The sequence below is a fragment of the Podarcis raffonei genome, chromosome 12 (genome assembly GCF_027172205.1).
Source record: "Podarcis raffonei isolate rPodRaf1 chromosome 12, rPodRaf1.pri, whole genome shotgun sequence".
NCBI classification, from domain to species: domain Eukaryota; kingdom Metazoa; phylum Chordata; class Lepidosauria; order Squamata; family Lacertidae; genus Podarcis; species Podarcis raffonei.
Genome location: NC_070613.1, coordinates 50,141,096 through 50,158,184, shown reverse-complemented (window position 1 = coordinate 50,158,184; position 17,089 = coordinate 50,141,096). Strand labels below are relative to the sequence as shown.

Genomic DNA, 17,089 nt, shown 5'->3' with positions numbered 1-17,089 from the left:
TGGGCCAGACCCCTGGAGCACACAGTGCCTAGCTGCAAGTGGTTTGCAAGGCAACTGAAGGACAAGGTTGCTCCAATTTGCAGTGATTTAGATGCCGCTGTCACAGCAAATCCAGCCCAGTTGTCCAACGCTTTGTCTGGTCCAGTGTTATGGGATCAGCTCCAGTCAGTGTGGCCTGATGTGGACAGGATCCTTAAAGTCATGCATCTGGCCATGCGCAGTCTTCAATCACTGCTCTTCCTGGCCAGAGTAGAATAGCCAAGTGCGTCCAGGATGTTACGAAAGCATTGTTGCCTGATTGGGTTCTGCCATCTGCCCTTAAAAAGGCAATGGTGTGGCTGATCCTTTAAAAACCCAACCCTAGACGCAATGGTGTGTAATAATTAAAAGCCAATTGCCAGTCATCCTCTCAGGGGAAGGTTTTTGGAGAGAGTGGTGGTGAAGAAACTGCAAGTGTTCCTGGATTTTGTTTTATTAGTTATGAGTGTTCATATTGCTTTAAATGGTGTTTTATTGTTTTACAACACCCAAATATTTTATGATATAGTGGTATAGAAATACTTTTAGAAAGAAAATATTGTATTTTAAAAGCCTAAGAGTGCATATTACCATATAAAATGTAGATTTAAGTAATTTTTTTTGTCTTCCCCCAGCAACTCCATCCATCGGCCACAATCCAAGAAGCCCAACAATGGTTGCTTAAACATAGATTTTCCACGTACACAAGGCTGTTTTCAAATTTCTCAGGTACTTACAAGATCAACTTTTAGGTTTGCTTGTTTTTTAAAGTAGCTCTTCATCCCATGGGACTTCATGTATTTCTGATATATAAGTCAAGTGAGCAATATAGGTTTAACAGATAACTTTGCTAGTTATCAGAAATTCAACCCGATTTCTTTTTTTCCTTGTCAGTTCTTTCCAGCATTTTTTATCGTTTTTATTGACACACTTGCAGCATCCCTTCTTCACTATAATCTCAAGAACTGCCTTGCTGAATCAGGCTAAGGGTTCATCCCATTTCCAAAAGTTACTTCTGGGAAGTCCAGAAACAAGTTGTGCAGTTAGCATCTTTCTCCTATTTTCCCCCAGGAGCAAAGGAATATTTCCTCTGAAGCATGAAGGTTTAACTAAGAAGTAGACAATAAGTGTCCTCCATGAAATTGTCTAACCCCCTTTTAAAACATCTTGCCACTGGGATGTTTTGGGAAGTAACATGTTCAATATACTTTTCCTCTGTCCTGTATTTGTTGTTGTTCTATTGAATTGGGTGAGACTTCTCATATGAGAGTAGGAAAAAATCACATCACACTAAAGTATGTCGGGGTGGGAAATGGAACCAAACTCCTAACCAAGCATGACTGATAGCAAAGAATGATGGGAGTTGTAGTCTAGCAGCATATGGAGGGGTCACAGGTTGTCCAGCTGTGCTCTACACAGTCAATAATTTTTAGCACTTTCACCATGTCTTCCCTTAGTTATCTTCTAAAATCCCCCCAAGGCTTCCTTTGTGGGGAAGGTGCTCCAACACTTGATTATTTCTTTTGGGATGCGCTATATGTGGTGTTCCAGATATGGCTGTTATTTACATATAAACATGATATTGGAAGTCTTCTGAATAATCTTGTGTCATCTGCAAAGTTGGCCATCTTGCTGCTCACTCCTGATGCCAGGCCCTTTATATGACCAACTTAATAGCAACAGTTGCAGCATGATACTATTTGGATTCTTTTGTACCAAAAATTATATGATTGTCTGCCTTCTCTGTGGATTGTTTCCTTAGGCTACTAGTTGAGTTGTGAGTGTCTGTCAGAATTCATCCCCGCCAAATAGTATGCTGGAAGTGAACTTTCTGCCTTCTTTCATGCTTACAGTCACTGATCTAACATGTCTTTGGAATGCACACTTGTTGAGAGTAAATGTGAGATGCTGTGGATAGTGAAAATAGTGCAGGTTGTTGTTCCTACCCGCCATTATTGTGTAGAGGCATAATTAGAACCTTAACATAGTTTCCTTTGAATCTGGAGAAAGGAGAGAAAACACAGCAGCTTCAGTCTCTGCCTTAAAACAGCTGCTATCCCAAGTGGCAGCAGCAAGACAAGAGGTAAACAACACAGAACCGTAACCTGAGAAACAGATGTCACAGTTGAGACCAAAGCAGAGAAGTTGGAGAAGAGAAAAACATAGTCCAAAGGGAAAACAAGAATGTTTAATACTTCCCCTCCCTTAACCATTTTAAATGTTAATTGAAAGTTTTGGGGAGCTTTCCTAAATGTTGGTTGCTACCCGAGGAGGCTAGCTCTAAGGAGTCTTGAGATTTGTTGGCAGAAAACTGTAATTGAAAATGCTCTGTGGATATGACCACTAATATTAGGGGCTGATGGGGGGGGATCCTTGGTAGATTTGACTATGCATTGCTGAGGCTTGGTTGGGTGAACAGAATGGAGTTGGTCTCACCCAGCTGTGCCCACGCAAGTACTCTGTGCAGCATCAGGGTGAACTTGAGAGTTGAGGAGGGGGTCTATAATGAATTCATCTCTCTCCAGGCTCTGTCCAGTTTGTGGGGAGGGCAGGATCTAGAGTGTGTTCTTGGCACCCTGAACACCCTGTGATCTTTGAAGGGTGGTATGGAAATTGAATAAATCAGAATAAGAATATGAATGCACAGTGAATGAAGTGCTGCCCAAAGTTAGAAAATCCGCTGTTCAGCCAAGTCCATGAAGCCACAAAACTTGTCCTGCCAGAATTGGAAGGTTGAGCACATCTCCTTTCAGCTAAACATTTTGGAGAGGCCCTAAAGCATTTGTTGAGATGCACTTTAAGCAACAGTGTCATATTACAACAGTGGACATTGCATTCTGATCTATATATTATATGGATGCTATTCTGCTTTATTTCTGCAGGTGCTGATTTACTGAAGCTTACAAGAGAAGATCTGGTACAAATCTGTGGTCCAGCTGATGGAATTCGGCTTTACAATGCACTTAAATCAAGGTAAATATTATCCCTGTGCCAACTCTTGCTTGCATCAGTTTTGTACGAAAGTCTGTTTTAGACTAGAGGGATTTGGGATATATTAATTTAGATTTTCGATTGGCATATGCCTGTGTGAGCTCATGCAGGAGTTGGAAGTACTGTGCTCAAAAGAAGAATGTTTTGTTGTACACCTTCAGGGCAGGCCACAGATATGATGCAGGCACTGATGAGCTCAAAGGTAGACTGTAAGACTGGTAGCAATGCAGTTGGGCAGTACTGATTTCTTGAAGACGGATGGGTTTGTTGCCAAGAGACAAATCTTCTCATTTAGGTGAGCTATAACCAACCTAAAGTTCTTGAGGTCATGGCTACTAAATATTAACAATTGCAGATTTCTAACTATGAATTAAGCTGGCATAATAGATGATGTTAACTTGCTGTTACTTCTGTTACCCAAGTAGTTATATTACAAAATTGCACCATACACCAGTGTCCTAATTGCTTTAAGTTTGAAGATTAATTCACCACCATTAGACAATCTCAGTGGTTCTGAGATGAGTCATCAGACTAAACAGTCTTTGATAGTTTGCCTCAAATGTGAAGTAGTTTGTAAAGAAATAAGTAGTGTTAAAGTAACAAAACATATGACGTACGTCCATTTTATTTTGTACAAGAGTATTTATTTTCCCCCCTTACATTCCAGGTCTGTTAGGCCACGTCTAACAATCTATGTATGCCAAGAGCAATCAAGAAGTCTACAACTTGAAAGGCAGCAAGACTCAGGCAGTGGAGAGAGCAGGAATGGTGCAATATATGGTATGTGTCTGTCAGGAGCTTATTTTAGTATCAACTGTATTACTATATGGGACTATATTATATGGAGGATTTATTCATCACTTACAGCCATCTTTAGGGCTGAAGGTTTTTTGAGTATTTGTTTGGAACAAATAAAAGTTAAATTTCTACTCTGCCAGTGTGAGTAGTTTATAATGGACAGAACCATTGGAGCTTCTGCAGTACAGAGAGCTGGTGTACACTTTATGTGACCTAATACACAGAAAAATACTGGTGAGGATAAACAACTTGCAAGCACCGAAGGGGGGGGGGGTAAAGTTACAGATAGAGTCTATCATTTGACATGCTGAGAACAAATACCAGACCGGCAGTAACTGCTCCCATTTTTTATGTAGGTTGGTTAGTAAAAACAGAAATGTAAAGTTGACATAGACTAAATGTACGCACGTCTTTTTAACTTGTCCCACAATGCAGCCTTCTTAAAACAAACGTTCGAAAAGGAACTGCTGTTAACAGATGGGGCTTGGATTTGCAGGATCTACATTCAGCTGAAGTGTAGGATTCTATAAGGGGTCCCAGATGTGATGCTATTTCAAAGGGCTCAAATTTGCAGATAACAAAACTGAGGAAATTGCAAGCGCTAGAGGAAAAGCTAAATTTTTAGCATCGCCTTGATTAAGTAAAATGGAGCTTAACAGGGACAAATGGAAAGTGCTACATGAAAGGATGAACAGAGTGTGATGGTTTAAGGGCTGCATCTATTTAAATCTAATTTGTCTGGGTGAACAGGATCTTAACGGCTTGCAGCAACTAGAAACCATAGCAACTGCTATGCACTATGAAGTGGCACTGAAAATACCTCTTTGCAGGGTGATGTAGAATGACGTGTGTCCCTTACATAGACATTGTACGCTGCCCCTCTGGCTACGTGGAACTCATTCAGAGCACTGTGTAGGCAGAACACACTTCGTCTTGGCTCAGTTCCAGGAAGTTATGGGAGCCATTGATGGGTTAGGATTCTGGGCCCTGTTTAAAGGATTGGTATCGAGGTTGTGCTGAATCAAATTGAGACACCGAACATGGATGCTCAGATTTCTGTGGTGGCTGGGAAGTGTGTCTACAGTTAACACAAGTGCACCAAACGCCTTGAATGATATGATTTGGCCGCAGTTACACACGCCTTAGTTACATCCTGTTTGGATTTTCGTAACATGGTCTTTGTGGGGCTGCTTTTGGAAAGTGCTCAGAAGCTTTGACTGGCTCAAAGAGCTGCAGCCAAATTGCTGACCGTATGGACTGCCTTCTTAGAACAGCTTCACTGGCTTCTGGTCTCTTTGCGGGCACAATTCAAAGTGATGTTTATGCCCTGGAAAGCCCTACATGGCATAGGTCCAAGCTGTCTGAAAGACCGTATTCCCTCATACAAACCTGCCCGAGTTTTGAGCTCTTCAGAGGAGGCTCTTCTCTGGGTCCGGCTATCCTCCCAGGCACACCGGGTGGGGATGTGGGAAAGAACCTTCTCAGTGGCTGCTCCCACACTCTGGATTTGTCCTCTTTGTTCCGACAGGCTTTTGGGCACTGACTGTGAACTTTCAATGAAAGGGCTAGTGCTGTGTTGTTTTTATTGTAATTATTTGTATGTTTTAAACAGATATTGTATCTGTATACGATTTTAATTCTATCAATTTTTTTATTATTTTCCACGTTTTTAATTATTCTTCTTTTTATCGAGTCCTGTCAGGGAAAAAGGCAGGTTATAAAATGGATATAATTAATAATAATAATACACTGATTTGTTTCTTTTGTGAATGGCATTTAGTTTTTTAAGAATACAGATTCTAGTAACTTTCACAAAGAAAATAGTGATGGGAAGTCTGTGCTGAAGGAGCACTGTAAGAGTACCTTAAAATATATTTTTATTTTAGTTTATCATGCAATCTACTTGGAAGAAATGGCTGCCTCCGAAGTCATGCGCAAACTTGCGTTGGTGTTCAATATTCCTTTGCATCAGATCAACCAGGTTTACAGACAGGGTCCTACTGGCATCCATATTCTCGTCAGTGACCAGGTAAATTACATTGTTTTCGATATATCTATATACTGGGCCCTCCAGTGAAGGGTTAGGCATGTTCATAGTAGCCACCCATACCCCAGGTCCCTGCTGTCAGAATGGAAACCATTCAAACTTCTTTTTGAGGTCACTCTTGAACCTCCCACGTGCGTTATTTTTTAAATAATCTCTAGAGTTCACAATGCCTTGTTTCTGTGCTTGTTTAAATTATAGCATATGTCAGACATGAGGTTGCCCCCAAAAAGTTTGGGGCAAATTTCATAATGGTGCTGCTTAGCCAACAAATGCAAAAACCCTTATCAATAAAATATGGACTGGTTGGGGATGTCTTTAAGCTTGCTACCCCTAGTAGCAAAGCAGGATATTAAAAATAAAATTTAAAGATTACATCTCATTAACCAGGACTTTTAACTATGTAGTTCTCACCATTTTACTATTCTATGAAATCTGATTTTGGTCTATTGCATTTTTTCTCTCTCAGTTCATGTGTTGAGGGAGGCATTTCTAATTATGCTATCCCAAACTCTGCTGTCAATGTATTTTAAATGGGAGAAATGCCAGAATACCAGCAAATCATAATTTGTATCTGCAGCAGGGAGAGGTGGAAAATATTGTTCATTATATTACGTATTGCTGCTAGGGACAGATTTCTCAAAGGAATTCTCCACTTTCCTTTTTGAACGACAGAGAGAAATATCTGTTGTTTGTTGATGGATGGGGATACATAATTTCTGCATTTGCCTTAGCAACACAATGGATCAGACACCATTTCTGTGTGCTGGGGACAACCCATGCTAAAATGTACTTCAGTTCTGTTTGTATTTTTATTATAGTCAATGGCTTCTAACAAATAAATTTGAGTACCAAGTAAATTTCAATTCTATATATATAGAATTATTTTTAATGAGCAGTGGGTTAGAAATCTAAATAAAAGTACTGTTTATTCATAAACGCATCAATTTCTCTGCCATTCCCCTATGGTTCCCCTTCCCAACCGCATTTCTGAAGCTGCTTCATAACTTCTGTTTTCTGTGGCTTTGCTTTGTACCAGTTTTCACCTTCACCCCCCCCCCCATGTCTGTGCCTCCACCACCACCCTGCCATTTAATACAGATCTTCCCATGGTAACTTTCTATATCTTCGTCCTTCCCACACCTTGCAGCTACAAAGCACCCTTTTTAACTTCCACCCAATTATGCAACCACCATCCCCTCCTTTTCTGCAGGCCCATTAATGCCCCTGCTTTTATCTTCACCCTGTTGCTGAGCCACCTAATCACTCCCCTTTTGCAACCCTCTTTTTTCAACTCCGACTTGCACACAGGCCATCCCCATTTCCATGCTTCATCCTCTCTCTTGTTCTGCAGCCCCATTTATGCCCAAAGCACATGCTGATATATAGTACTGTAGCTTTAAGCCTGCCAGTTAACTTGTTCTGTTAAAGGTTCAGTTCATGGCTGTTGAGTGTTCGCTTGTTAATGAAATATCTCTTTTAAATTACTACACTGAACCTGGAACTTCATGTTGAAGACAGAGGAGTGAAATACACTGTGTGAGCATATGGAATATTTCAGGGGTCTGCATCCGTTATTTCTCGCATGACACAGTCGAGGGATGGAAGTTGAAGATGAATGAAAAGGCAGAAATGGATGCTTAAAACAACAGCAGAAATTTAAGTAAAGCAGGGGATTGAGAGACACCACAAATATTCAAGCAGGGTCTGCACAATTATATTCTTAGGTTCGTAGAGATAAAAAGACATGGCCACATCACTGTCACTCATCATTGAGCACAGTAGAGTTTCATTTTTTAAAAAATAGCATGCAAACATAATAATGACACTTTTTTACTAGATCAGCAGTATTGAAATGAGGAGAGCAAACACTGAGGCTCAGGTTGCTGCTTGTAAAACAGCTTGGCACTCCTTGTGGCAATTTTGGGTGATGAATGAAACTTGGATACACTGCTATGCATGTTGCCAGCATGTAGCTGCATTTAATTGTCTTTCTTCCTAGATGGTTCAAAACTTTGAAGATGAAAGCTGCTTCTTAGTTACCACAATAAAAGGTATGCTAATAATAATGTTGAAAATGATACCCTTAGCTTATTTTTTAAAAAAACTGCCTATGTGATGCACTGGCTTCCCTGCATTTTTTACTTACCAGTAGTTAGTTAAAACAGACTTGCATTTAAATGTTTTACATTCAGTTGGTTTTTAAATACCTTCCATTATTTGTGTTCTGAAATTGAATATGTTTTAAAGTTGCAACCTGCTTCTCCTGAACTCGGGACTACCTTCAATCACTCTGTATACTGCCATTTAGATATCTTTCAGTAAAAGAGAAAGGAGCTACTCAAGTTACACTTGAAAAATGTTTTCAAAGTATTTAATGAATGAGTCTTTCCAGAATTGTGAGATACTTAGGCATAAGAACTGATGACATCTGTCTTTGTAGAGTACAAGGAAAGCAGTCCTGATTTCAAGGTCTTATGGAACCCATAGTTTGGCAGTTCAGTGAGCCCTAGAAAATACTTTTAATAGCTTTTTATATTCATGTGCTTTCATTATAAAATTTTATTATAAATTTAAATAATGGCTCCTTTTGAATTACAGCTGAAAATGGTGAAGGCTTCCATATAATTTTGAAGTGATGTTGCCATACAATATAATGGACTGATATTCCAGTATAGAATGAAGTCATGCTCAAGAATGACAAACAACACCGTCTCTTCAGGGATCTGACTTCACCGTATAGAATGTTTCATATTGAAAACACAAGGTGACCTTTCTAATGAGCTGTTTAGTAGATGAACTTCCCACTGCCATAGCCAAAAGTCCTCATAAGAGGTAACAATGCCAGAATAGCTAACGTACAGGCATGGAAAAAACAAAGGAAACAAAGGTGTTTGCCCTTTTTAACATTAAGGCAAGCTATGGCCAGTAGATGCAGTTTGTAGAAGCGTTACTGCTTTCCTATTACACTGTATCCAGTTTGAATGTAAACTTATTCTGGGCATTTACCTTTCTGTGCCAGTTTGTCTATTACTCGCTTGTACCTTTATGCTGATTTTATTTTTTGATGTTAGCAGAGCACATAGTAATTTGTGTGGAAATAAGTAGTAAAAATGATAGCAATCAGGTTTTGGGTCTTGAGAGTAAAGCTGTCAAAACAGCATCCTCTGTGTAAATTGTGTATAAGCGTGAATGTAAGAAGTGTAAATGTCAAAAGGTGGACTTACTGAAAGTCCTAGCCAGATGAAAATTAAGCATGCAGCAGACCGCATCATCATCCGTACCTATTTGAGAGGATAAGAAGAAATCCTGTGAGGTACAATACTTTGCTTTGTAATAGGCATGTTACAGAAAATCTGCCTATGCATCATGTCTTTTTTAGTTTTTCTATAAAGCACTACTGCAGCATTTCAATGTTTCACTTTTTGAACCACACTATTATTAATAGTGAGTTGGGACTTCCTTGTGGAGAAAAGGGGAATGTCACTGGCACCAAGGGACTATTCTAAAGCATTAAGCAGGAATCTACAAATCAAACATTGATTTTTGTTACTGCTCTAGTTGAAGACCAGGATCTTCCCATGTGTGAACTGTTTGTTGCTTTTTTTCTCTGTTGTGGAAAACCATAGTTACAGTGCCTCTTCCATACAACCAAATACTTGATTAGCAGTTGCACAACTTAATGAATGAGCTGCAAAAATGTCCTTAAATGTTGGCCGAAGAGCAGAGAACTATCCAAGGACAGGTGCACATGTCTGCTCTGCGTTAATACAGGTTTGTGGGAGATTCAGACAGAGAATGCTGGTTGTTCCGTCATGGTAGGTGGCTTGCCCCTTAATCAAATAGCTAAAATCTTAACTGATGTAGTGAATATTTGAAGGTGGGAAGAGCAGCATGTCAAATACTGTTCTTAATTTCATTCCCATTTATAATTATGCCTAGGTTAAGTCTTTATGTTAAGAATGTTGTTTCATTCCTAGAGTAGGATGAGGGCTTACTCCCCACCCCCATGACCTGGACTATTCTGCACTGATGGGGAAGGAGAGTAGAGTTTGTGAGCATACTTAATTGTTTTGAGTTTTTCTTGCCTATAAATTATTTTGGTTGTACTCGGGTGTCTTCAATGGACTTGATGCATCATCTCATTTTTCTAATCTGTGGAGAATCTGAAAAATGTCACTAAATTATAAAAGCTGTACAGTAGTTTGGTTCACTTGGATTTAATTATGGCACCAGCAAATTGCTTTTTGTTTTTAAATAAGATGTATACATTTCAATTTCAGTAAAAACATTTTCCAATAATGATTGTATCTTTCCTTACTTGCAAATACTGAAGTGCAGGTGGTGCTGATATCCTTTTGTTTGGACAGAAGCTTTCCACCCATTTTCTGCTACTCACGTATGAAAACTGTTCTGAGTATGCTGTTGGCAGAAGATTGACTCTTGCATTAAATTTGTCTTTTGTGGGGCGGGGTGAATGATTGAAACCAGTCTAAATAGGGATGCCTTTATTTAAATAGTGTACCAAATTTTTTCACTTGGAACCTTTTTAATAACTGGAATTTCATAAACACTTTACCTTTTAAGAGTTGAACACATATCAAAACAATTTTGTTTGACAAGCGATTAGATTTCCCCCTGTGACAGCTTAAATTACCATAGACAGATAGCAAATCAGACAGATATGGTCTGCAGAATATTCCTCTCTTAACAAAAAAAGAAATACATTTTCCATTGTTGGCAATCAATGTAATGCATAATCTAGCTGTAAAGTAGTCTTAAGATATCAGTACCTAGTTCTTGCAGTGCATTTTGAATCATACATTTTCCCCTCAATTTGATTACTCCTTAGCTGAAATGAATTGATTCCTTTAATTTTCAGTGTGCTGTGAACATAGAGTTCAGGGCATACACTGGCTATGTTAATACAGAGGTACCTTGGTTTACAACCATAATCCGTTCTGGAGGTCCTGTTGCACTTTCGCCAATGGGGCCTCCCAAAAAAAATGGGTTGTAGAGTGATACCTCGGGGTTACAGATGCTTCAGGTTACAAACTCCGCTAACCCAGAAATAGTACCTTGGGCTAAGAACTTTGCTTCAGGATGAGAACAGAAATCGTACAACGGTGGCACGGCGGCAGTGGGAAGCCCCATTAGCTAAAGTGGTGCTTCAGGTTAAGAACCGTTTCAGGTTAAGAACGGACCTCCAGAACAAATTAAGTTCTTAACACGAGGTACCACTGTAATCCCAAAAAAAGGGACACACGCTTCTGGGTTTCACATGGTTGCAATCCAAAGCAGTTGCAAGCCAAGGTACCACTGTATATGATTTACCATATGAATAACCCCTCAGGCTTAGGCATACTGCTTCTCCTGGCATGGTAGTGAGAAGATGGATAATGAAAACTTCTAATCTCACTGCTGCACCAGAGACGCACACAAGTCCCATTCATATAACACAGCAAAGGGGAATAACCAGCTCTCTAGCTGTTCTTCAATTCCAACTTCCAGCAACCGCAGCCAGCATGGATCAGTGGTCAGGATGCTAGAAGCTGCAATGTCTTAAACATCTGGAGGACCACACATTCTCCCTAATATAAAACGATTTGTGCAACATTACTTGCTTGTGTATTGAGTTACATATCTAATATGTCAGGCAGAACTTAACCCCTGCCACAGTACAACTGCTTATTTTCAGAAACATTGTATTGTGTTGTCCTAATATTTTTATGTTTTATATATTCATAATATCGGCTTCAAAGATTCCGATGAGACAAAAGCCCTGCTCCACCTTAAATGCTTACCGTATTTTTCGCTCTATAGGACACACTTTTTCCCCTTCAAAAATGAAGGGGAAATGTGTGTGCGTCCTATGGAACGAAGACGCCATAGCCCTGCAACCCTCTCCCGGCTGGAGAGGTGACGCGCGGCTATGGCAGGAGCCTCTTTAGCAGCACGCTACCTCTCCAGCCGGTGACGCGCGACTATGGCAGCAGCCTTTCCGCTGCTCCCCGACCTGCTCTTTGGGGTTGGTGGTGGGCTTCCCCCCGCCAGCCACAAAGAGCAGGTCGAAAGGAACCTGAAGCCTGGAGAGCGAGAGGGGTCGGTGCACACCAAGGTAGCAGCCTGAAGGCAACTGAACGCACCTTAAACGGCACCTTGTTTTAGAGCGGGAAAACAAGAGGGGGGAAATTCTCCCCCTCTCTGCGCAGCGCCTCCTGCCGCTTCGCTGAAGGGGCGCTGGGCAGAGAGGGGGAGAATTTTTTTTCTTGTTCTGCCCCCTCCAGAACAAGGTGCGTCCTATGGTGCGAAAAATACGGTATTCCTTTTCAGCAAAGCCCATGTAACTACTAGACAATATGCATTTCCTATTTAGAGCCCTACAAGAGTCCTTTCCCAACTTTGGAGTACTTGATTTAACAACTGGCTTATAATTGCCCTTGGGAAACAGGCTCTAGCATTTCTCCAATATAGCAAATTGGGGAAAGGTGCAGGAAGCATCCATAAAACAGTAGATTACCACCACCTTGGGACATGCAGTATTGTATGGTGCAGGTTTGAAAGTTTTAGCCAGTTCCCCAGTCTCCTGCAGGTCTGAACCAGAGACCGTATGTGAGGAAGACAATCAAAGCAGCCTAAGAAAAGGAAAACTGATCATACCCTCCAAATCAGCATAGCACAAGACAGAGGCTGAAGGTAAATACCATACTGCACTCCCTTAAATATGGTGGGCATGGATACCTTCTGCACATCCCTGGAAAGAACATTCATGGTAAGTAACCAACATTTCATTCCGAATAATGGCATACAGGAGGCATCAAGAAAACAATAGGACTTGCTTAAGCTGTCTGGTCAGGGAGGAGCATTACAAGTGACCATTCTAGGATTTTAAACTGTTTTTATTGATAATTTTAATATTTCGATCTAGTGGTATATAAATTTTGTTAAATAAATGAAGGCAATCCCCCCACCTCAAACGAACAGCATAAAGACAGAAAACATGTCTTATTCTAGTCCAGGCAAGACTCTCAAGAAATGGCCAGGAAAGAAAGAGATCCCCCTCTGAAGCACATCCCTTTTCTTCTATTTCGATTAAAACATCCCTTAGGGCCTCCTCCCCAGTCACTGACCCTTTAAAGACATACCAGATTGTATGACTGTCCATTGTGTTAGCTTCAGAGGTCTAAATGGCAAACCAACAAACCTAGTATCTGCTATAAAGGCTAGAAGTCACCAGACAAATTTGAATTCTGTGTACAGTGGTATCGTGGGTTACAGACGCTTCAGGATGAGAACAGAAATTGCGTGGCGGCGGCAGTGGGAGGCCCCATTAGCTAAAGTGGTGCTTCAGGTTAAGAACCGTTTCAGATTAAGAACGGACCTCCGGAACGAATTAAGTTCTTAACCTGAGGTACCACTGTAGCCTATTGTCAGTCTCCTGCCAACAGATCCTTCACCCAAAGGAAGGATGCACAAGACAAAATAGAAGCTGTGGAGGAAGTCCGCTGGCCGGCCTTTAACACTGGCTCTGAACATTGCTTGCCTAATCCTTCAAAGAGGTATCGCCATCCCAGGGGACCACTGCCTCCAACAACAGCACTACTACTGGGCCATCATCAAAGGCAAATTTGAACCTGTCCAAGGTCTTTTCTGGAAAGGAATAAAACTTTTCTGCTACTCCTGCAGCCTTCCTACCTTGCAAGGGTGTCGATCAATCAGCACTGACCAGCTTTCTGAACAATGCCAGAAAGGGAACCTCACTGGAAGAATTTGGAGCTGGAAAATCTGGTGCTTCTCTAGACTATGACTGGGATGTCAAGGTCTGCTTATGATTCCAGATCTAGGGACAATACCCTAGAAAGAAAAGGCACAAAATCATCAGAATGGAGTAACTGGTGTAAGCATCTTGCTGCTGCCATGTGAGACCACTCTTCTTCCTTCCCAGGGGAGTCCTAAGGATTCCTCTGTAGAGAAGGAAGAGGAGCCTCAGACCCTATACCCAAAAGAGGGGAGTCTTTCAACACATCATGGAAAAGTGCCCAGACTCTTGAGCTGCTTTTGTTTCCCATGAGATTCGTTTTGTTCTTTTTTTCCTTTTTTCAACACTGCTGACTCTGGAAGGAGCAGGCATGAAGAGAACCCCTCTTGACCAGAGAGCTAGAACAAATGGCCTACCCTTCATGGGGCACCTGATGTCATATGGCATCAAGCATGGGAAAGGTGAAGCTGTGGTAGCAAAGGAACAATAGGGAGTGCTCCTGGTGGTTCCTTTGCAGCTGCCCTGCTACTTTCAGAAGGGAATCTATTCCCCAGAGGCTCCTGGAGCCACAGTCCTTATGCTTGAATGGCTCCTCTCCTTGCTGGGGGACAAGTCGTCCCACACTCTCCAGACTGGCCCTGTTTTCCTAGCTAGGCAGATAGGTTTTTCCCCCAGCGCTGAATAAAATTTGGCAACTTTTACATGTGTTTGGTCTACTTCATTTTTCTTTTCAACCTTACATTTTCCTTCAAACCGCCCCCCTCCCCGCCCACAATCTTCGTACAGTGCACTGGAGCAGAGATCCAGGACAATTTATGGGGCATCAGCTATACACAATTGTTTAGAATTACATTCTGTTGAACAAAGAGAAGTTCCTTTGCAGCTGTGGCTATACCTGTTCCATGCTTGATGTCGTATGAAGGCTGAAGTTCAACTCTGTATCACACGACACTGCCTGCTCTGGGGCACTGGGGAGTGGGATAAGCGACTATCTTCTGGGTGCTTCCTGCATACCATTCCAGAGAAGCTGCTTTGTTCAACAGGTTACATTTGCCTTTGTTTGAAGTCATGGCCTGTTCAGGTTCTGTAGAGCAACCGTGCCAACAGTTAAATACATTTTTGGTTACATGTGTTAAAGGTTTTCCCCGATGATCTTAATACTTAAACCATGGAGGTGCAACTAACTGTAGGGTTCTACTGTTGGTATTTTGTTCTGATTAACTTGACACTCATATCTCCACACCAGCTAGTACACGTTGGCACTGCAATGGCAGAAATGCTAGAGGAGAATAGTCAATCCAAGTGCCAACACTGTTCCATATCTGCATGATATTTTACCTGTAAATTAGCACTGGAATTATGACCAATGCAGAATTGGATGGTTGGAAAAAACAACAACACATTGTTTTATAGCTTGACCATGGTTGCTCCCAGTCATTCATTCTTTCATCCAACATCTTCAGTGCCACTCTTTACCTGCTAAAGAATAATGCAGCATCGGCAGAGTTGTTGGCGAGTGCCTCCTACAGAAGGAGGCGGAGTTACTGGAGCAAAGTAAGCATGAACTTTCACATCTGGTAGATGAGCCTGTAGGCAAAAATTAATACCCAATGAAGTTGAACAAGTTACCATACAATTTGCATCCCAATATAGTAAAACATCTGCTTTGCTGCTGAACCCTCCCCTCCCAACCTTCAGTTCTGCATTGCCTTAATAAATGATGTCCACTTTAGTAATTTCACTAAATTGCCAGTCCTGTTCAGACTGCTTAGGCAGTAGTATGGGGCTCCAATTTCCAGGTTCCTTTAGCAAACAATCGTTACTTGAATTTTTACTGGAACTCATTCCAGAACAATCCACTTTTGTTAATCTTGCTCTGCAGAGCTAATAACTGCTAATGAAAAGCAGCCAAATATCCAGAATTCAGCAGCAACAGTATTGAGGTGATCCTGCCAGCCTTCATCCTAACGTTATGAACTCACAGGAGAACAAAGTGTAGCTGCAAAGACTCTCCTCCTGGCAAGAGGGGAGGGGTTGTGGGCGGGACCCGAAGCCCGCCTCATGCAGGGGGTGTTAAGCCCCCTGCCACCCACCCACTCACCTGGCTGGCACACCACACCCACAGGTGAGCGCCCAACCGGGAAGCTCGGAGGGGGCGTGGTTGGCAGCTTAACTTGCTGCTGTGCCAGCCACGTGGCCTCATTGTCCGCCTGCCCGTCGTGAGTCACCCACCCTCCACTCCCTTAAGAGCTCAGGGTCTCAGCTTTCTTTTGGCCTTGCTATGGACCTTAGGTTGGTCGCCCTGGTTGTCCAGGGGGCCTGGTAGGAATTTTTCCATTTGGCATTAGGCTTTGTGGTTTTTTTGCCTACCTCGTACCAACCGTCACAACTTTTGTGGTATTGGTGGGTAGGTGAGGCATTGGAATGTGTTTGTGGTGTGTGGAAGGGCTAGATGTGGCCATCACCTACGCCTTCAATTTTGGGTATTCCGTTAAAGGAATCCGGCAGTCGTGGATCCTGTCCGATGCCTGTGTGGCGGGGGCCCATGGCACAACCCTCGGTGACATCAGGGGAGAGCTTATAGTTGGATTAGCATCAACAGGCTCCACCTACTGGTGAATAAACCCCCCTTTTAGGCTCACCCCTCTCTGAGTGGGTGGAGTCAACTGCCGTGATCCAATGCCTAAGCCAATACCTTTTCACTTGCTGTAATCAATAAAGTTGTGCCCTTTCCTTGCCCATTAACCTTATCTTACGTGTCCTGTGTCTTCATTCCACTAAGTGGGGGTCGGGTCCTCGAACCACAACCAAAGCAGTTTTTCCACCTTTTCAAAAAATTCTGTAACCCACTCTGGGACCTTAAGGTGAAGGACGGGGATTTTTAATAAAGAATATTTCCTCCCAACCCTTGAGAAAGACATCTGAAGAAATAAGCTGCTCATTTTTTTCACAAATCCCTTTCTAGAAAGAAAAATGGATATGCTGCTCCCGTTGCAGGTGCATGGTGTTCTGCATAAATTTAGACAGCATTGAGTTCAGTATTGTGCACTCTTGCTGAATGACAGCCTACAAATAGACACTTTATTAAATGATATGACACTAGTCTTGGTGTGTATTAAAAGTCATGCCAGGAGCTACCTTGATATATCAACACTGAGGCTCTGCCTCTCAGCACAGATGTGCAGTACGTACTCTTATTCTTTTGATGCCTGCACGGGTTACTTGCTGACAGTCATATAATTCAATTCTTTCTAAGTTGTGGCAATTTTCAAGATGTTCTAGGGTCACGTCTGTGATTAGAAGGCAGTTGTCCAATTCGAGTACTTGGAGTCTTTCATGTCCACATGTGCTGCTGCTCAGATGCAGAATCCCATCATCCGTGATCAGTTCACAGTGGGACAAGCTCTGTAACAAAGATGAGAAATGCAATGTTTCATTAATGCATACTTCTGTAACGGGTCAAATCCATCTCCTCTCAT

General features: G+C 41.8%; 2 protein-coding genes across 8 annotated transcripts in view; one reads left to right on the top strand and one right to left on the bottom strand.

Annotated features, from left to right (window-relative positions):
* Nucleotides 1-10,153, top strand: part of UBP1 (upstream binding protein 1) — a 35,037-nt gene extending 24,884 nt beyond the window's left edge. For 2 of the 3 annotated variants that reach the window (XM_053359542.1, XM_053359543.1), the window contains 6 exons: nt 654-747; nt 2,901-2,991; nt 3,677-3,789; nt 5,694-5,836; nt 7,854-7,905; nt 8,453-10,153. In XM_053359542.1, coding sequence (XP_053215517.1) covers nt 654-747; nt 2,901-2,991; nt 3,677-3,789; nt 5,694-5,836; nt 7,854-7,905; nt 8,453-8,490 — 531 coding nt within the window. In that variant the 3' untranslated portion in view covers nt 8,491-10,153. Of the gene's footprint in view, nt 1-653; nt 748-2,900; nt 2,992-3,170; nt 3,305-3,676; nt 3,790-5,693; nt 5,837-7,853; nt 7,906-8,452 lie in introns of those variants that run through there. The other variant, XR_008327126.1, reaches the window with a different exon arrangement.
* Nucleotides 9,253-17,089, bottom strand: part of FBXL2 (F-box and leucine rich repeat protein 2) — a 30,060-nt gene continuing 22,223 nt past the window's right edge. The window contains exons 14-17 of one of the 5 annotated variants that reach the window (XR_008327127.1): nt 16,803-17,015; nt 15,087-15,197; nt 13,547-13,705; nt 9,253-10,273 (exon numbers count right to left, since the gene is read on the bottom strand). Coding sequence is in view for 3 of the 5 variants with exons in the window: in XM_053359546.1 (XP_053215521.1) it covers nt 15,090-15,197; nt 16,803-17,015 (321 nt within the window). In the remaining 2 variants the exon portion in view is untranslated. Of the gene's footprint in view, nt 10,274-13,182; nt 13,706-15,086; nt 15,198-16,748; nt 17,016-17,089 lie in introns of those variants that run through there. The other 4 variants (XR_008327128.1, XM_053359546.1, XM_053359544.1 and 1 more) reach the window with 4 other exon arrangements.